At 33.0% G+C, this 22,783-nt stretch overlaps 1 protein-coding gene across 6 annotated transcripts in view; it reads right to left on the bottom strand.

The window, feature by feature from the left end:
- The window catches only part of LOC118188381 (protein SREK1IP1-like), a 43,097-nt gene that overhangs the window by 5,002 nt on the left and 15,312 nt on the right, over positions 1-22,783 (bottom strand). For 3 of the 6 annotated variants that reach the window (XM_085810051.1, XM_035358802.2, XM_035358804.2), the window contains one exon: positions 8,125-8,253. In XM_085810051.1, coding sequence (XP_085666177.1) covers positions 8,125-8,253 — 129 coding nt within the window. Of the gene's footprint in view, positions 1-2,248; positions 2,310-7,284; positions 7,837-8,124; positions 8,254-22,783 lie in introns of those variants that run through there. The other 3 variants (XM_035358806.2, XM_035358805.2, XM_085810050.1) reach the window with 3 other exon arrangements.

Genomic DNA, 22,783 nt, shown 5'->3' with positions numbered 1-22,783 from the left:
AAAATATTATAATTATCATATTCAAGCAAAGATTTTACAGAAAATTTCCAGTTATTTCTTGAAAAAAATTGGGACACTCTTTACAGCATTTTCGATAGAAAAAAGAACTTGCAGTCTCTCAAAATTTCAACAGAATTTTCAATTTGCATTTATTGTTAAAAATGACACCTACAGTTGTATCTTGTTATTTTAAAACAAATTATTTAAATTAAAATTTTATGAACCCCCCCCCCCAAATTGCATTTCCTTTGCTTCACTAATGCTTTCTTCTAAAAAGGCTTTGCTATTGCCAAGCATTTTTCTTTTTGAAGGGGGGAGAATAAGCAAGATTAGAAAAAAAGTAAATCAGCTTTATGATTTAACCTAGTAACAGCCTCTTTAATTCCTCATTTTTAAATTTGTGTATTTACTTTTCTTGCATCCATAACACTGATAACATAGCTAATTCGGAACTTGAACTCAAACTTTTGAGAACTGAAACCTTTTTAACCTGAACTCTCTTGGTGAACCTCCATATTGGATTAACTGTACACTTTTTTTGTTGTGCTCTTTTCCTATCACAACAGTATCAAAAATTAAATGTTCTGGAATAGGCATGATTAGCTAATAATGCCCGCTGAAATAAAATTATTAGTAAATTATAGCCAAAAATGTCAGCTGAAATAAAATTTTTAGTAAATTATAGTAAAAAATGTCAGCTGAAACAAAAAAAAAATATATTTAATTCAACTCGACTGCTAAGTTTCCTAGTAATTATGGATTCTACATTTTCGCATCCTACTCAATCAGAATTCATCTTCTTCAATATGGATCTATGTTCTAAGCTATCTTATGCTACGCCATCAATACTGCTACATTTCCCCCTCTTTTTCATCACACACACACACATATATATACTTCGAATTACAAAAATGTTGAAACACAATGTTTCTAATTTATCAAGCTTTACTAAGCATAAAACAACATTTCTGAAAATACTCAGTGAAAAGAAAAACCAGCTAACAGAGACAATTTAAGGATTTTGAAAACGAATGCGTTTCTATCATACAGCAGCAGTTTGTTTTTCTAATACAGCATAGTTTAGAATACAAGACACAACAAAGCAAGTGTAGTAATTACAGTATGAATGAAGAGTTGTTAACACGAGCCTTTATAGTATAACTAGAGGAAAACAAAATAAACACAATATGCGACTTTCAATCTGCTGCTATTCAGAAAAAATCTGAAGTTTTTTACACCTTTTTTTTTTTTTTTTAAACACAAAAGTAACATTTCTTATTTACAACATGAAATATGGAAAACTGTTAAACAATTACAATATTAGCAATTTGACTTGTTTCATTTTTTTCCTTTCAAATATTTTATGCACTCAATGCAAGTCTTCTGAGAACATGAATTTATTAAAATGCATTTATTAAAAACAGATAGTGTTAACAGTAAATAAAAAGAATGAATTAAAATGCTCCTTGGCTACAAATGCATCAAAGGCATTGGAAAAGAACACAAAACAGCAGGAAACTTCTGGATAGATGTGCCACATTTGACGGAAGCACCATCTAGTGACATGTCAGAATTTGATTACTGAAGAGCGTAATTACCGCATACCGAAGAGCGTACCACTATTACTTCTCATATGTCACAGTTAAGTAATATGTGGAATACTTTTATTTATCAAAGTGGTCCTTATTTAAAAAAGGTTTGTGATATGCTGTTACATAAGTAACTGAATCCCAAATATCAATTTTCATTCACAACACAGCAGATCTCATAAATATTACTTCTTTCTCACCTGATTTTAATAGAAACAATCAACTTTACTTTTGAATGCACTTCTGAATTTTATTACAATGAAAATAAGATTTTGGCATTGCTACTAACAACAGAAACATGATCAGTAAAAAGTCAAGTCGGTTAGTTCACAGCAAATTTTTTGATAGTCATCTGCCCAAGTTAGGATACTTCAAAGAGAACTTTTAACAGAATCAGGCTTTCATTTCTACTACACGTAGGGGAAACCTATGGAAATCCCTTCAAGTCACTTAGAATCCCTGCAAACCATATATTTACAAATGCAATATATTATTTGCTCACATCTTCAAATTTTTTAATTGTCTAAACGGTGAATAATATTGATAAGTTTAAAAATTAATTTTAACTTGCAGATCAATTTGCAGTTTATATTTATAAGAATTTTATTCACAATTCTGGAAAAATTAATTCTCATTAGTTTTCATGAGATTTTACTTACTTTTTGTGTTTGGAATGTTTACGATGTTTGTGCTTCTTTCTTTTTTCAGCCTCCTCTTCTTCTATAAACAAATATTTATCAGAAAGTGGCAAAAACATGCAGAAGAAATGTTTAGTGATATATAGTTTTATAGAAAATCTGTGGACCTACACTTCGTCTCTTATACAAAGTACATACACACAACAAATAATTTTTTTCTATCTACACATTTTCATACATACACTAAATTTTACACTGACATGTATGTAAATATATTAGTTATAAATACAACCTAGTTAAAAAATAATTGGCAGTAGCTGAATGCAAGTATACATAATTATATCACCATTCAGCAGCACCCATCCACATTTGTAGGCTTCTTGCTTTTGTGTAGAACCATTGGATCACTAGCACAGGATGGGTTGCACTGTCAATGCCTGTTATGATGCCATTAATGCCAGCTAATTGCCAAAAATATTTGCTGTGCTGTTACACTCCAGCTGGCTAGACTGGAGTCGTAAAATTTCCACTAACAAGTCCAAGTGCTTCCTTGGCCTGGGCAACTGTTGCATCTGTATATACAGGAGGCCAGTCCAACACTTCTTATCCCATGTCACTTTGGTGTGATATATTTCACTCACGTCTCACATTATAGTATGGGATGCTATTGCATATAATACCCAGTCGTTTCACATTACAGTACGGGATGCTATTGCATATAATACCCAGTCATCTTACACACCACCCAGATTAGGCAATGTTATACTGACCATGTCTTACAGCCTATAAGAGTAGTTATATCATCAGGCAGCTGGGGACTATTTTTCAGCATGATAATGCTTATCAGTATGTAGTACATGCCATTACAGACTTTCTCTGCAAAATGGCAACATGTCCCATGGCTCTCCTGATCGTCCACCCTCTCTCAAATTGAATAAATTTGGGATATGGTTAGCAATCAGCTCCAGCTGTCACAGAATGGCTGACCTGGCTGTAAAACTACACTAAATCGGGCAGGATATCCATCAGCACAGCATTAGACATTTGTATGCATCTATGGAAAACTGCATTTCTCATGCATTAATGCCTAAAGTGGCCCTATGCCATGCTAATCTTTAATAGTTCAGAGCAACTCTTGATGTAATAAATGATAGTACAGTCAAAAGTCGTTAATCCGGTATCGTTGGGACTTCGGCGAATCTGGATTATAGATCATCAGTTTAAATCTGGTAAGATGGCATGCAGAAATCATAAAATTAAAAATATGAAACCGTAATTTATGAAATAAAGAACAATTATGATCTAAAAGGTATCAAAATTTACAAAAAAACTTAATATTTATTTGTATACTTTATTAAACATTTCTTTCAATGTAAGTTGTTTAAGTTGCTTCGTTTTATGTGATAATACTTTCTCTTTCATTCTATAAACAGACATAATTTCTTGTTCAGTTACAAAGTTCTGCTGTTCAAGTATTATAATTGCGGTGTCGAGAATACCGACTAATTTGTCAATCGAAATTGTTTCGTTTTCAATAACCTCTGTGTCACTTTCTTCACTGTCGGAAGTGATATTTTCTGGATCTAGAACCATGCTACAGATTTCCCTGTCCGTTAATTGATTGATGATTAGGGCATTGTCGTCACAATGAAAAACTTCTCTTATATCATCTTCATTTATTACCGTTTCTCCCCATTTCTTTACAAAATCCAATAACTGAAAAATTTCACCTTTAGTTTGTGATGTCCGAAAACCTTCAAATTTGCGGCTATCATATTCATCCTCCTCACCATGAAATATGGTAGATAGCCATAAATTATGCCAAGCATTTTTTAACCTACCAGGAGACACATCCTCCCACGATCTTGCGATGCTCCACACGGCAGATTTTATGCTAAAAAATTTCAAAAATTCTTGAATAGTTTTGCCACTGTTCAAGAAATTTAACATAGATTTTAAAAATGCTTCTTTATATTTATATTGCATTTCAGCATGTGCACTATTCCCACATCCATAGGCTGAATGATAGACGTACAATTTGGAGGGAAGAATAATACAGATACATTATCTTTCACTAAAACTTTAAGTGAAGTATGTGCCGAACAGTTATCAACAATCAGGACTATTTTTGAGTCATCAGGTAAGCTAAACAAACTCAAATGAAGCCGAGCCTCGGGTATAAAATCGTTACTCCTTTAAACGCTCGAGGTTGTGCACGTTTTCCGATTACGAAAAGTTTGCACTTGTGCGTTCCTGCAGCATTTGCGCATGCTAAAATTGATAGTCTCGCTTTCGAATCTTTGACACCAGTTGGAACCTTTTCTGTAGAGGTTGCCAAGGTATTTCGCAGTACATATAGCCAGAAAAGACCAGTTTCATCAGCGTTGTAAATTTGTTCTGCAGATAATTGTTAACTAGTAATGAATTCAATAAATTCATCTGCAAATTTTTCAGCAGCTTCAGTATCAGCTTCACCTGAAATTTTTAATTGTCTTATACCATGGCGATTTTTAAATTTGGTTAACCAATTTGTCGAAAATGTGCACTCTCCGTTTAAGTTCATTTCTTCATGAAATATTTTGGCCTGAGCCTTTACCATTGGACCCGTCACTGGCACGCCCTTCGCTGTGATGCTGTCTGACCTATTCAATCATCACTTTGTCATGATCGTCACTTTTAGCATAACAAACCCTTTTTCTGTTATTCATTGCAAATGGGGTTCGGAATCCACACAAAAAATCAAGTTTCTTTTTTTTTTTTGCTTATGTCATATACAGCTGACTTTTCAATGTAATACTCCTTGTATAATTTTGGGACGGATATGCCTTTATCCAATTTTTGCAGCAATTCCACTTTTTGTTTGATGGACATCAAAACATACTTTCCCTTTGTAGATCCTTTGGGAGCTCCAGCATCTGAAATTCTATTTGACATAATCGAAAGTTCAAGCTTACTTTTCTAAAATTGCTCTAACAATCTGCAAAAAATAATAAGCCGGATCCAATTCGAAGATTAAGGAACAACGCAATCTGCAACATTAACTGAAATAGATAATTTTAGATTATACCGTCCGTTATACATTAAATGTGAATGCGTAAATGTATTACGTGCATGCGCACACGCATATGCGCAGTCGTAAAGGTCTTACGCGCACGCGTAAACGCCTACGCGCATGCGTCAACGCGATGAATGCGCAGAAAGTTTCTAGCTTTGAGGTCCGGATTATGGGTGTCCGAATTAACGACTTTTGACTGTACTGATTCTTCAATTTTCTCATGTCTTCTTCATTGTCTGCCCCATGCCCTTAACCAGGTTTCATCACAATCCACCACTTTTTTGATAGATTATACTTCAGTAAATGCATTTGGAAATTTTGTGGTTCTATTCTTGAGGACATTATGCAAAAGACAGAAAAGTTTATTGACTTTAAAACAAGCTCTTTAAAGACTATAAGAAGTGAGTTCACCAATGAAAATAACTCTCCATTAAGAAATTCCCCATAAATGTTTAGAATGATTTTAAAAATTAAAAATCCTTTAGACTGAAAAGCAAGAATATGTACACCTTTTAGTTAAATGAGGATATATCTAAACATTTTTATGTATGCTTTCATTTCAGAAAAGAACTCACTTTCTATATGGATGTAATTGAAAGAGATACAGGCACAGCATTGAAAGATAATGCTGACAATGAAACAAACTCATCTTTAATAAATGATGATATATATTTAGCAAACTCAAGTAAAATGACATGCAAATAATTATTTGGCAGCCATCATATAAGGCATTAAAATTTTTTTAATTCTTTACATATTGCATGTTTTAAAGTGAAATACATTATAAATCAAATCACATTTACATGTATACATATACATACATATGTAGGAGGCATACTCATCGACACCCGCTGAATCAGCAAATTCCCAGCGAAGTGCAATGTCATCTGCTGCTAGCTCAGTGCAGTCGAGACAACACCCAGAGGCAGATGAGTACCTGACCTGCTGCGAACAAGATGTGTTTCTGCGAGGCTTTAAGTTCCGGGTCCAAGCGGACGATGCTTTTGTATAGCTAGCCATGGATGAGGGGAGACGTGCTCTCTTGAGATTTATAACAAAGACTATTTCCAGTTATGTCTTTATAATTGACATTACTGTTAGAGACTAATAGTTGACTTAACAAAATTGTGAGGTTACAGCTGCTAATGTCAATTTCATCTATCACCAGTTATATGTTCATTTCATCTTTTATCATATTTTCATTCATCTCATTAATTCATAAATAAAGTAGTTAATTATGTTCTTGTGCTCTTCCTGTATTGTGTAATCTTACTTTCACACACACACACACATTCTCCTGCTATTTTATCCTGGATTACTGTGCTTTTAATATATTGACTTAATTTCTTTCACATATTTTAATCTTCACATATATATACGTTCTTACAGATATCACAAAAAATATTCTAGACCATATATATACGGCCTTGCCGGTTAGAGGGTTAAAAATAAAAGAAGAAAAACACGTATACTGTTTTTATATTGTTTAGTTTGTTATACAGTGATGGAATGTACACTGCTACAAGATAGATAATAGCTTTCAGAATTAACTACATGGACGATTAACCACTGTGGTAATGGAAAGATTGTAGACACGTTAAAAAAAAAAAAAAAAAAAAAAAAAAAAAGACAGATACAGAAAACTTAACTGCACAAATTTAAAAGGCTAATTAATGTTTCAGATCAAACCACAGATAACAACATTTAAAGCATCTGCATTAAAAATAAAACCAAAATTGACTTATATATTATAATTTAGGTATTTGTACTAACAGCAATACTTAATTTTAATTTAAGAAGTAAATACCTATATGGACACTGTCTTATTATCTTCTGGAGTATCGAACAGAGTAACTATGACAGCAGCATATTTATTAAACTATTAAAAATTTCCAATGTTTTTCTATTTCTATACATAGATTTATTATACTTTATTTTCAATTTTTTATTTATATTATTATTACTATACAATACTTACTTAATTTCCAAATTTAGCAATAAATGTTATTAACAAAAAGGCCTAAGAAAAAAGTATGTCAAGATATTAAAAAAGAGAAATTTTTATTTTTGCTCTTATTTATAATTCGTTATTGCACAGTCTTTTAGGGTTATTCCCAAGACCAAGCAATTATGAACTAGGTTAGTTGGTTACAGAAAAACATACTACAGCTATGTACAGAAGCATTTGCATAATGAAAAATTAAAAATGTAATTACTTAAGAAAGCAGTAAATGTAGTTTTATTTTTTGGGAAAAAAGAATGCACATTCAGCAGTCTTTCAGAGAAACTTCAGGACATAATACAGCATACAAACATTTTAGTGACTTAAATGATCACACCTTAGGCAATCATTTTTTTTTTACAAATGGCCGGCTTTTGCCTATAATGGCATTGGCCACTACTAAGGGCAGAAGTGGTAGCCGTTTTATTATGGAGGCACCTAACAGGCGGCCACCGTTACCTCCTATGAAGAGACAGACAATTTTACATCCATGCCTTCTCCGGGATTTGAACCCGGACCCTTTGGTTTCGTCTGGGCGGCCTTTTAGCAATCCTTAAAATAATTTAAAAATAAAAATACTTATATAAATGACATTAACTAGTGAGAGAAAAAAAAATCATTCTTAAATATATATAATGACTCAAAATTAGAGGAATTGAGATAGTTTAGAACTTGAATCTACAGTTACACCATTGAACATAATTTTAGTTCAGCATACAACAGTAAATTAGACCTGATCGGATTAAAATTTCTTAGTTTTCAAATACAAAAAACAAGAACTAAAAACTTAAAAAAAAAAAAAAAAAAAAAAAAAAAAAATTAATAATAAAAAAAACCAACCTTTGAGCTTTGTAAGAGGGGACATGAATTCTTCTTCTGTTTCAGAACTTGTGCTACTGATGTCTAGAACTATATCCTTGTCAGGATTGATTTTCAAAAAATTACGGCATTGGTAAGTAAAATGGCCAGCTAATGGACGGAAGACTGATGTTAGGAAACAGAAACAGATCACAAGATACACACATTCCAAAATAAATAAAATCAATAGAAAAACTGTAAGCATTGAACTGTAAATTTTAAAAGAGACCAATACATACAAATTTTGTAGTGGAATATGTGTGCCCAAATGTCACGTACATACATGTGGTACAGGATACTATGGAGTGGGAGATAAAGTGTTCTACTGGCGTGAGTTGTCATTGACCTTGCAGATTTCAAAAGATATGCATCATCATCCAAAAATACAGCTCACTGACATGCATTTTATCTGTACACAGGGTTCGTAGCCACATTTTAGTTAAAAAAATAAGCACCTATAAGCACTTTTCAAGCACATTTTAAGAAAAAAATAAGCACCTGTCTAATTACATTATACACAACTGCATAAACTTAAAAGAAAAATTAGACTTGTAATTTAAAATATGAGCAATGCAATATTTATTAAGAGAATGAGCATTACCTCAACCATGGAAAACAATTAACTTTTTTTTTTTAAAATTTTAAATGACAGTTTAATTTACAGAATTAGTTTACAATGAGAGAAAAAAAAGCTATGCAGAACTAAACTATATTACAAGATTTAATGATGAAATTTCAGTTCAAAATATAGAAAATAAATAATAAGCCATATTAATTGTATTCGTTTCGCACCTAATAATAAATACAATTTATTTTTCCACTCATATTAATATTTAAATACGAGTAATTTAACTTAAATCAAAATTCTGAACATTTTCTAAATTTTCATTGCATAACAGTTTTTGTTTAACATATATTCCAAGCAAAGTAATTTAAGTAAAAAAGAGGCACATTTCTGAAATCAGAAGACAGAAAATTGTTTCATGCAGTCATCCTTTAACAGTAAAAGCTTAACTAACCCGCATACTCGGAAATTGCCGATTATTCCGGATAGTAACTGGAAAAAGAGGAGTGGGGGAGATTGTAGCCGTTGTTTAGATTTCTCGGCTAAATAAATGATTTTGACATTTCGATATGTGCATCATATAAAAATAGACCAACGGAACTCAAAAATATTCTGCTTAGAAAGCACAGTAAAACTCTTTTAAGTGTTCATAAACAAATCTCAGACTGAACATCAAAATTAATTATCTCTGCAAAATACCGCAAACATTATTGCGCAATACGTGCGGCGTAATACTTCCACATGTGATATTACACAATTGGAATCAACAGCTGCCGGTATTTGGAGAATAAAGAATTAAATAAAGGAAAAGAAAGAGACACTAATCTGGGGTGTTTCCGATTCTAATTATCAACAGACTGCGTTAAATTTTCGGAACAGAATCAATCTTTGCTTGGGTTGGGTAGACCGCAAAAACTTTTAGTCCTACTCAATCCAGATTGGACAGTGACAAAAAAAAAGGTCTGCTGCTTCAATACTAGAGATTTTGCGGAGAAAGGGGAAAAACCCATCAACCTCCGTACTCATTTGACTCATTTGTAATGTGGAGTGACTCATTTGTAATGTATAGGCAAAAAAGAAAAAAATATTTTGACTATTCGATTACTTTCCTTTTATTTAAGCCATTCCGAATATTATTCCTTAGAAATCTAATCTGTGTAAAAGCACACCCATTTTTGGAAGTTTATCTATACTTCAGCAGTTACTGCAACTATATTATTATAAATATTCATGCATATGTTCATAATAACAGCATAACGATCATAATAAACACGAATATGAACTGACCACGCGGAACGAGAATGCAAATTATTAAAATCTTGATAGAAATCCAAACGTGTGTAGTATTTGGATGAGAGGAAAAGAATACCGAATGTACCGGAATTTTCTACCCTTTTCGCAATTCTTTGACCAATAGAACGACGTGCACCTGTCTGTACTCTCGTGCGCACCATAGGTTACGTTAATGCAGAGAAAGGGGGAAACAACTTCCGGGAGTATGATTCACCATCTGGCGTTGCATATAAGGAAGAAAAGTTGTTTATTTACTCGTAGTTTCAACTTTGGTATGGGGAAAAAATGTGCCTTTATTAAAAAAAAAAAAGGATTAAAAAAAGCACTAAAAGCAAAAAATAAGCACTAAAAACAAAAAAATAAGGGTTTTAAAGAAAAAGTAAGCACCTATAAGGGCCTTTATATTTTATTTTCAAATATAAGGACTTATAAGCACTTGTAAGGACCGCTACGAACCCTGTGTACAGCTGAAAATGGAAATGCAGTAACTGCTTAAAGGATGCATATGGGACTTGCACATCGTACCTCTTTGATTTTAATCCCAGCTCCATATATAAAATGTATGTCAGCAAGTTTTGTGTTCATGCAGCAATGCATACTACTACAAATCCAAAATAGAAATGACATTTTACACCAGCTGAATGATATTATCTTCTGCTTGATAGCAGTTAGTAATAATTCAATGTGCCATTTTGGCACACACATTACATTACAAAATCTGCTTGCTTTTATCTATTCTAAATTTTGGCCTTTATATTTTTGCTAGATATTTTCTGAGTATCATGTATATACAGATACATGTACAGGTAAAAGGTTCTGAGACATACTGTGGATAATAGCAAACACTGCAGAAAATAGAACATTTGTGAAATGTACATAACTATGGTTAAGTTTAACCGACAAATTATGCCAGTAAAACATTACAATGATTAAATAAAGTAACAAAAATGTAGTGTCTAGAATGCATTATGTACTGTATTACAAAACACAATAACATATAATATTGAAGAGAAACTGAATTAGGGATATTTGTCTAATAGTGTGAAGCACCACCTTTTGTCATGATGACGGCAGCGATGGGAAGCAACACAAACCCACAACTCCTGAACAACCTCCCACAATTCATGAAAATTAGATGGAAGGTGATTAGAGCCTCGAACATCCTTTTCAATTGCATCCCAGATGAGCTTGATCAGTTTCAGGTCAGGTTACCTTGATGGCCAAGAAAGCATGCGCAGGTCTGTGGAATGTTCATCCAACCATTTCGATACAATTTAAGAGCAATGACACTGTGCATTTTCTTCTTGAAAGATAATCTCTCTAATGAGCAGTCAAAAACAAACATTCAAGAGCAGATGGTCGTCAAGGGTATCCTGGTAACGTTCACCCATGAGAGATGACATCACACATATCAGCGGTCCCATTTCAGTCCCTGTGAACACTCCTCAGACAAGAATATCACCTCCACGAGTTTGAAGAATCCCCTACTGGCAGGAAGGATCCATCGCTTCATGCGGCTTACGCTGTAAACGTACTCTGCCATCAGCATGTTCCAAAAAAAATCTCATCACTCCAGGCAACATTTTTTTCACATCTCAACAGTCCATTAGCGATGTTCCTGTGCCCATGCTAATCGTTGTGCCATGTTATGCACAGTCAGCAGACAGACTCTTGTAGGATGATGACTCCCATACCTCATTGAGAAGAGTAGTAGTTTTGTACAGCGTGGCAGCTTACACTTTGCTGTATATTAAACTGATGGGTGATCTGTTGCACTACGGCTCATCAATCTGCTGTTACAATGAGGGCTAGACACCGATGACCTCAGTTATCCAAGTGCTGTTGTCTGTGGCAGATGATCCTCGCAAGGTGATTTTACTGGAATCGACATACTCACGGTACACCCTCAACACAGTGGTGCATGTCTGCACTACTAACAAAATGGAGTGACTCATTTGTTGAGCCCTGATAATTTGGCCATGATCATATGCACTTAGATCCATACTCTTACCCGTCCTCGCTGAACACTGGTAGTTCGGTCCGAGGTCCGAATCCCACGAACGGGCTGGCTGCATGGGTGTTTTCGTGGTTTTCCCCATGTGTAACATGTATACGAGCCAGTTTCCCTTAGAAAGTTCTCCACGAAGGCATCCCTCCCCTTAGGCAGATTGCCCTAGTGTGCTTTGCCATAATTAAATACACCACCACCCATACTCTTACCCATTTTGCTTTTGACTATTACCGATACCATAAGCAGCACTACTCATCTTGACAAACTGCTGATATCATTTGCAAGTCACTTCAAGGCTTTTGCATAGCTCAAAATTTACATAACACTAGCTGTTCAATTGTTCAATTGCTCTTCAGTATATTATACACTAGAGGGGAATGATTTTGATTTATTTTATTTCAGCTTTTATTTACCTGTTAGTATTTAGTTTTATTTTATATATATATATATATAAACTACTTTTATTCAAATTTTGGTATTTATTAACCTTTTCTAAACTTTTTCTTGTTTAATTTACAAAACATACACACACACACACACACACACAAAAAAAAAAAAAAAAAAAAAAAAAAAAAAAAAAAAAAAAACTAAATTTCGGTAAACGTTTTGAGTACTATACTTTTGAGTTTTGGAATAGAAAGGATGACCATCTAGCAATGATGAAAAGGGCACATGGAACAAAAAAGTTCGAGAGCCCTGCATTAGAGTATAACTCTACATCTCTGAAAGAAAGGAAATGGTGTATTGTAACTTAATCGAGCAAAGATTAGTGAGAGATGAAACAATGTACTTCTCATACTGTACAGAATAACATAATTCAAAAGATGGTAGAAGAAGGAATTTTTCCTTCTCCCAGCACCAACAACATACTAGTAGTTTTTAAGCACTTATAGCTTCCTTATTCTTACAATTGTAGGCATTTATTGGTGTAATTACAAGCTTTAAGAGATCAACAGCTACAATAACAAGTTACAAGACAGAACAAAATCACTATGAATTTACACTATGAATCACAGAACAAATTCACCAGTCAAATAAATTAAAAAAGATGAAGTATAGGTACAGAAACAGACACTAAGTCAAATACTCTCCCATAACCGATAGCCAAAATTTAACCTTTTTAGTAAGCATCAAATTGGTATGCAAGCTCAGATTTTAAGATGTTTGATGTAACCTGAGAATATGTATAAAGTTCTAAAATGAACATTTCTTTTGCATGCATTTAGTTACATTGGCCTGAAATGAGCATGCTAATATGCGAGAAGACAGCATAGGGTACATTCTACTGTTATATTAAAGCTACATTACAGACTATTTTCACTTTGGTACTTCTCTTTCATTCTGAAACTTACAGCTTACAAAACTTAAAGGTTTTCTGATACTTCCTGATTATCTGTACCTCCAACGAAAATTCTGAACTGACTGGTGACTTTGGAGAATATTCACAAACTCGATGACAACAAACATAATGCTCAGTAGGCTCCAGCTATTTTCATAATGGCGGCACAGTAAGAATGTCATACAAGATCAATCAATTAGTAAAAACACTTTCCTTTTTACAAGCAATTCTTTTTGCAATGTTGTTTTCCCCAGCAAGCAGCTTTCTCATTTAAAAACATACAAACTCACTTGTCTTTACACAAGTTCCACACTATGCAACGGTCAAAGCAGACATGTGCTATTATGTGCATACCTGAGTTGCAAAAATACTCTTTTGCGACATTGTGGGTTGTCACATATGGCAACACAGTGCTCATGCATACTTTTTCATAACTTTTCAGCAGGGATGTGGATAATTAGAAAGTACAATCAAAAGTTTTTAATCCGGGCTCGTCGGGACTTCAGCGATCCCGGATTATCAGTTTTTCCAGATTACAGATCATCAGTTTAAATCTGGTAAGATGGCATGAAGAAATTATAAAATTAAAAATATGAAACCGTAATTTATGAAATAAAGAGCAATTATAATCTAAAGGGTATCAAAATTTACAAAAAAAAGCTATTTATTTGTTTACTTTATTAAACATTTCTTTCAACGCGCGCATGCTTAAAGCATACATTACGCATTGTCAAATTTAGAAAATTGCAACCAGAAAACTATTTGATGTGTATTCATGATATTTATAAGGATGAGGAAATTGATTTAAATTATATCGGAGTACATCGAGATGAAACACTACATTTAGTTAGGAATTATAAGCCGAATAAAATAAAAACATCTACCCTGAAGATGAGGATAGTGCTGACAGATCAACTTCTGGTTCATTGCCCGCCGTGACGTCCCCCCCCCGCAGAGCAGCGTGAAATTGATAAACAAATTTCAGAATGGTTAGAGAAACAAATCACCTCTCTGTCACTTTCTTCATGCCTTTATCCATTTTTTGCAGCAATTCCACATTTTGTTTAATGGACATCAAAAACATGCTTTCGCTTTGTAGATCCTTTGGCAGCTCCAGAATTGGAAACCCTTTTTGACATAATCGAAAGTTCAAGCTTACTTTTTATAAAATTGCTCTAACAGTCTGCAAAATATAATAAGTCGGACCCAATTCGAAGATTAAGGAACAACGCAATCTGCAACATTAACTGAAATAGATAGTTAGATAATTTTTCTGTTATAAATTAAACATGCATGCATAAACATATTATGCGCATGTGTTTACGCATGCACAAAAAGTTTGTAGCTTTGAGGTCCGGTGTATAGATCATTTCGGATTATGGTCGTCCAGATTAAAGACTTTTGACTGTACCACTTTTTTATTCTTCTGCTGATCACAGCTGTGGATACTGAATCAGTGGATATGGGAATATGAATGTATACAAAATACATAAATGATCTCTATATTCTTTTCAGAATCAGTCCACAACTCAATACATCAGAGTATAAGAGAAAAAACATTAAAAAAAACTTATGTATTAGCACAACTGCCTTGGATACTAAAAATATTCGAATAACTAGTCATGTTTTAACTTGAAGATCCTGCGTACACACTGTCTGAGAAACCTTTCCTGACAATGTATTTATGCTTCTTGATGAGGTACCATAAAATATTTGCATTTGTTTACTATCATTCAAACTAATATCCACTAGCTTCGATGGTAAACATCACCGTAAGATTTTACACTTTGTAATATCGTTAGTGATATAATTATCTTGGTAACAGGACACTGAGATGAGAATGACATTTCAGGACTTCTATTTACTTCATTGGTACATGTAGAATGTCACATCAGAAAAAAAATCACTAACATTCAACAAATTTGCTATTTATTATTTTCCCTTCCTCTTATAGTTTTTCTGATAGGATCATAAATATTCAAAATTCAAATGTAGGAATGCTGCAAATGGTCTCATACGACATAACACAGTTATTCCATTGCAGGTAGACACAAGTTCCCCCAACTCTGGCTTTTTTGCATGCAATGGTTATTTTTTCTTAATAAGACACCAGTTACCAAATGTAATAGCCTGTTTATACTGCATCATACATAGCTGTGTAATGAATGATACTGTTACCAGTCAGCTAGAGGAATGAATGTTTTAGGAATTTTCTCCAACAAGGTTTCCAGTTGTTTAAGTGGAAGAACTGGCATTAGCTGGATATGAAAAACTACATGTTAACCACAAATACAACTTTACTGATCCAGATACAGGATAAAATGTTAAAATAGCAAAATAAATTTTAGCTTGCAGCTGGCCGCCACCGTCTAGATTTCGGTATTGTTATGTTATCAGGACCGAATTCAGAAATGTATGTAGTATGGATGGATGGATGTGTTCCTGTTTGCATGTATATATGTAAGTATGAATGTAATATGCATACATTCTGAATCCAGTCCTGATAATAGAGCAGTGCCTAGATTTCTGCCAATCAAATTCATGTGGCTGCAATTTCATGAAAAGATGCAAATGTTTTCAGTAATGTTAAATTAAATCAGCAGTTTTGTTTCAGTGTAAAAATTCCATTTTGCATTTTTGCATTTTGCACAAAAAATGGCTATGAAATACTAATTAAATTGGAAAATAAAGTTTTAGCAAAAAATAAAATATTTTAATTACCAACAATTCATTTTAAAAACAGAAAAAAGGAACAAATAAACAAAATGAAATAAGTTATGATACATTCACAGTAGTTACCAATATCTTCTAAATTCAACTAGATTGCATTTTAGTGAAATCGTATCTGAATTCGGAAACTGTATTAAGAATATTTTTAATGCCGTCCATTACTAATATTAGGATGAGAGAAACTGCAGAAATCTTTAAACTATAAAAAACAGTTTATGTAGTTTTAAAAACAGAATTTTCTCGTGCCTGAACAGAAACTTTTAAACATCACTATTTTATCAAATCAAAAGTAATTAAAAAAGAGCTTTTTGATGTTTTCATTTAAAAATAATAAATTATTACATTTATTGATTTTCAGACTACATAAATTTATGATTAAAAATATGATAAGTCATATGGGTTAGAGTAGATTGAAGAGTGCCCCTTGCATTATCGCGAAGTTCTTGTTTCATTTATGGTAACCTCAGTAGTTGAATATTACAGAAACCCTACTATGATGTAATTGGTTGCATAATTGCCGTAAATTTTGAATGATGGGAAAAAGATTTGTAAGGGCTTGTGGTGTGTGTTGGTTAGGAAGTACATTATTTGTTTTGTGGTTTAGATGGTTGAATGGGTGAATGTGATAAGATTTATTTGAAGTTTCTGAACGATTTGGAACGGAAAGGAAAAAGTGCATTAATCGACTGGTGTGTAAATGAAGGTTTACTAATAGCCATAATAATATCCTGTTTGTAGACTCTTATATTTTTGAATTTATGTGGTGATGTCGATACACAGATTCTAGTTTCAGATAATTTTAGGAAGTTTTCAGATGGTGTTAAGGAATTTTGTCTGTAACAGACTGAAGGACTCTTAAATTTCTAAATAAGGTAAGTGGATTTTTGCTTTGTGTAGCGTTTAGATGCATAAGATGAATTTCCTTTTTTTATGCTATTTTATTGTTTGATTTAAAATGTAGTTTACTGAGATTATGTATTTTCTGTTTGGCTCTACTGTAGAATTGGATGCTCCTTTGACTTTTTAAGTGAAAATTGATCGATGTGTACGTGGATAAAGTCAAGGGATTGTGCAATGCCATGTTTGTGTAACTCTGATTTTTTTTTTTTAAGTGAAAATAGGTGACTTGTTATTTTGTCTTTGTGTAGAAGCAAATGTTGGTGCAAAAATTTCTGCTACACAAAGCCAAAATAACAAGTCAAAGAATTGCACAAAGTCAGTATCCATGTACCACCAAAAACTTCCAAGGGGCACATGTAAATATATTTTTACCATCATATGATTTACTGTAACTACTTTTATTGAATAAGTATATAAATAAAGTATATAGATGCAGTTAGCGTGTGTGTACATTTACCACTTTGCCTCAGGTGAAAAAATACTTAAGAATGGCTCTGTCTGCCAGAAATTCAGTTTATGCAAACCTATGGAAGGAACCATATGAAAAAATTGAAACTATAATTTCTGCTCATGGAAACAATTTGGATATAAGTATATTTCTTGCTGGCATGTACATGTTACAGTCACCGGGAAACAGTTAATTTACTTACCTTCAATCTGTTTTATTGTTTAACTTTTTTATATGTTTATTATACGACTATTCATTACTTTACATTTTATTTAATTATTCTTACTCTCTCAATTTATCTCTATCGATGGTTCCCACTGCTTTCTAAAGGACTCTAGTGCTTTTAATTTCAGAAATTATATTCTGCGACACTGACAGAGAACTGGACAAGTTAATCTTTAGTGAGAAGGTAAACCTTTCATATTTTGGGATATATGACTCACCATAACATCTGTGTATGAGAATTAGAAGAAAATTTCCATGTTACAGTGAATATGCATCAGACTTGCCAAAAAACTCAACACGTTCAGCTCTATATCCCAAAGGAAGGTGTATGGCCTTGACATTCCTGAATCATTAATTTAATCTTTTCACAGCACAATGTAACTTATATAGGCTAGATTTTGCAATTAAAATATACGGAACTTGCTATTAGTGTAATTTTACAATAATAGAAGGATGAGAACTTATAATTGTCCAAAACCTGTTTGTTATGCATTTTACATTTTAAGTAATGAACCTGAAAATCAATCAATAAATCTATTTAACAGTGGGATTTTGTTTCTTTTGTTCAACTGGAAATTTTATTGGGATCACTCTTAGAACCAAAAAAGATTCATAGAAATTATTCCCTTCAGGGAGTTTGTAGGAAAATACTCTTTCTGATAGCAATTTTACTACACTGCAGGCAAAGCCCACCAAATGGATATTTTAAAACTAGGTTAAAAAACACAGTGTTTATCTATGAAAACCCTCAGTACTTGGAATGAATAAAAAAAAAAAAAAAAACCCACCCTGAAAGCTTTCAGATTTTATATTACGCCCAAATGGGCACTTTTTTAAAATTTACATATGCACATTTTGAGAGCATTGGGTTAATGCTGCAATGTGCAAAATATATTTTAAAACAGCATATCTTAACAGCATAGAATTTCTGATAGTCTTGCATACTGGAGATAAAAATATTTTATTCCCTATACTGTTGCCACTGCTCGCTTTGAAATTGTTGAGTTTTTTTTAATAAAAAATTCACTAAAGTTTTGCAAAATACGAAATAGACAACAAAACAAATTCCAAATTTGGGCTTCCAGGTGCCCATGTTCAGATGGAGGATTACGTTATTCAAAATTTGATGACGCTAGGTACCATTGTTTTTGCACAATGTGAAAAACATACATGCATTCATGTAGATCTTTCATTACTTAGTTTCTTTAAATATAATAAAGGGCAAAAAAATTTGGTGGCAAAAATTTGAAAAATGACTTGACACAAAATGCTGTTTTGAGACTAATAGCCCTTCTGAGGTAATGCCCATTTGGGCTATATATATATATATATAAAAAAAAAAGCAATGTTGCTTGTGAAACCTGTTGAAATGCTATGCATGGTTATTAGAGTTCAGTACATTCTAGAAATCTGACAACTACATCTAAGGCTAGTGATTACCAGGTATAGTACTCTTTAAATGATTCATGATGTATGTAAAACATTTATATAAAGTTTCTTATTTCCTGTTTTGCAGATAGTTGCGGTAATCTTCTGTTATAGGAACAAGATTAAGAAATGTATGTATATGTGTATATGAATACACACAGTTTATGTAGATATGTATATGAATACACACATATACATATCTACCTACAATGTGCAAGAAAAAAAAAAGGTTCTATATCTCCCGTTCTACTGGGGTGATTAACGGAATTCAAATTGCGTTTTTCATGTTTCGAAAGCACGACTTAGGATATGTGTTAGATTCATATATAGCATTGTTCTAATATAAGCATTTTGACACAAAATCAGACTTTTTCTAAAATTACATGCCAATTTTTTTCATATTTCAATTCTATGACTCAAATTATGTAAAATTTGGTGCAAAATTTACTGAGAAATTCAAAAATTTATCTTGTTGCATTTTTTTCAGAGTTCACTTAGCGAACTTCAACCAAGAATAATTCACTTAGCGAACTTCGTAATACATGGCAACTATTTTCTTTTCCATTTTTACATTGTGCTTGAGCAGAAAAAAAGTCATGTCTCTCCTCCTTTCAAATAATTTTAACAAAGTGCCTAAATCACATTTGATGCTATTACCACTTTCACTAAATATGCTAAATTTCAAAATGCGCCAATATATACATTCACGTGATCTTCAGAAATTTTGAATAAAAAACTAATTTTTTGTAGGTATGTATATCATTTCAAGACGAGGCTAAATTTTTATAGGTTAGGAGCTAAAATTTTGAGAGCTAATTATTAAAAAATTGTTCAGGCGATTTTTACAAAACTTAGCACTTTGGTATAATTTTAGTTGTAGAATCGATACATGGAAAAGAATTGTTATGTTACTTCAGAAAAAGTCAGATTTTGTGTCAAAATACCTGTATCAGAACAACGCTATATATAAATCTAATACAACTATCTTAAGTCGTGCTCTCGAAACAAGAAAAACGCAAGATGAATTTCGTCAATCGGCCCAGTAGAACAGGAGATATACCACTGTGCTTTTTTTTCATAGTGTACATGCATACATGAACACATTCATCCATCCATACATTACTGAATCTGGTCTTGATAACCCTAGTTGCCTGTAACAAGTCAATGTCTAAATGGCTCTAAGCCAGTTCACTTCTGTTGTTCAGATTATTACTAATGGTTAAATTAATTTAAAAAATCACAATTCAGTACATAATTCAGAAGTCAAACAACAAAAATCAGCGTTATATTTATAAAATTTTCACAGGACTAGTTTCGATGGTTTTACCGAACCACCATCTTCAGCTGCAAAACCGCAAATGAACCAGATAGGAAATAATGATTAGATAAGAAAGCCTGGACAAGAATAAGCAAGTGGCGCCATCTGTTGGTGAAACCAGAACTAAAACATAATTTCTTTAAAGGCCGAAGGCAAATTTGGATTAGAATTAGGATCGTTAACTAGAATAGAAAGATTTTTATGAATGTGAAATGCCTCTAGAAAATCCAGTTCTCCAATGGAAGATGTTTTTTGAATAATTTTGGCAGCAGAAAAACTGAAAGTGTGGTTTTCGGACCAACAATGTTGAGCAACAGAAGACTTCTGTGTTTCCTTTTTTCTAACATATGCCTCATGTTCCTTGACGCGAAATTTTAAGGCTCTCTTAGTTTGGCCAATGTAAATTAAACCACACTGGCAAGGAATCCTATAAATACCCCAGGAATTCATATCCGGAATGGGGTCCTTGAGTATGGAACTCGGAATTTTATTGATGGGAGAATAAACAACCCGAAAGTTAAATTTCTGCAAAATATGTGCAACTTTATAGCTAATTGATGGAAAGAAGGTAATGACAATAGAATTTTTATAATCTCCTAAAACAAGAGTGTGCCTTTTAGTGTGTTGAGATGAGAATTTTTTAACTGCTTGATTAATAATGTTGGGTGGAAAGCCCCTGTCAATAGCTATTGCTTTTAAATAAGTTAGTTCTTCATCAAGGGCTAGTTTGGAGGAGCAAACTTGAAGAGCACGGAAAACATAGGAATAAAATGAAGCTAACTTTTGTTTAGTCGGATGACATGATTTAAAGTGTGGTGGAAGGCAAACCGATGAAGGTTTACGGTAAACCGTAGTACTGAAGTTGGATGTGTTACGTGTGACCAGAATGTCGAGAAACGGAAGAGAATTGCAAGTCTCAAGTTCAAAAGTGAACTGAATAGCAGGATCAATAGAATTCATTGTTGAAAGAACTTTATTTAAATCATCTTTATTACCTTCAAACAGAGTAAAAGTATCGTCTACGTAGCGGAACCATGCCGGGAAGTTTAAAGTTTCAAACAATTTTGATTCATAATAATGCATGTAGATATCAGCCAGGATGGGACTGAGGGGGCTTCCCATGGCTAATCCCTCAGTTTGCTTGTAATATTTATTTTGGAAAACAAAATGTGTTTGTTTCAAACAGAGTTGAGTGAGAGAAATTAGCTCATCAATTTCGATGCAAGAGAAATGAAATTCGCGAAGTCTGGTTTCTAGACATCTTAATGCACCCTCCACTGGGACATTGGTGAATAATGATTTTACATCAAAAGAAACCATGAGTAAATTACTAGGAGAAATGTTTTTAACTTTTTTTACAAACTCTATTGAATTTTTTATGGTATAAATGTTATTGTCTAATAGAGTTGAAAATCTAGAAACTAAATATTTAGCTAATGGATACGAGGCAGTACCTAAATTTGATACAATAGGACGGAAAGGAATACCACTTTTATGAATTTTGGGAAGAGCATATAGTCTGGCACAATTCGCAACAGATGGGATAAGTGAATGTTTTAAGTTGCCTGAAATGATTTGCGAAGATTTGATCGCAGTTTTTATTTTTGACAAGTCCGAAGGTGAAGGATCTTTAGGGATCGGATTATATGGTCCTTCGTTTAAGAATTTAGTGACACCATCGATGTAAGTGTTCCTATCCATGACGACTATCTGGCCACCTTTGTTGGCCTTTGAAATAATAATATCCGGGTTAGAATGAATTTCACGCAATGTAGCTCTTTCTCTCGCAGTTAGATTTGGTTTCAAAGGTTTATTATTGAATTTCACATTATGAGCGATAAGATGCCTAATCATTTCTTTCTGTGAATCTGAAACTTTACTGAACTTGAAAGCTTTTTCGATAGGAGCCAAAATCTTTGGAATCGAGGGTTTACAGGTTTGTGAGAAGTTAAAATTATATTTTAGAATTCTCTCTTGTTCTTCTGAAAGACTAACATTAGAAATATTAACTATTGGCTTGATGTTTACAATGGGAAGATTTTTTGAACTAGTTGAACTGGAAGATTGTAAAAGAAGTTTTTCGAATTTAACTGCAAGGGTGTTTTTATGACGGTTAACTGCATTCTTTAAATGCATTATTATGAATCAAAATTGTTTGAAACTTTAAACTTCCCGGCATGGTTCCGCTACGTAGACGATACTTTTACTCTGTTTGAAGGTAATAAAGATGATTTAAATGAAGTTCTTTCAACAATGAATTCTATTGATCCTGCTATTCAGTTCACTTTTGAACTTGAGACTTGCAATTCTGTTCCGTTTCTCTACATTCTGGTCACACGTAACACATCCAACTTCAGTACTACGGTTTACCGTAAACCTTCATC

This window comes from Stegodyphus dumicola, chromosome X2 (assembly GCF_044657685.1).
Source record: "Stegodyphus dumicola isolate Sdum_Otavi_A_Nest chromosome X2, ASM4465768v1".
Taxonomy (NCBI): domain Eukaryota; kingdom Metazoa; phylum Arthropoda; class Arachnida; order Araneae; family Eresidae; genus Stegodyphus; species Stegodyphus dumicola.
The sequence above is the reverse complement of the archived record's forward strand: the minus strand, read 5'-3'. Positions and strand labels throughout refer to the sequence as shown.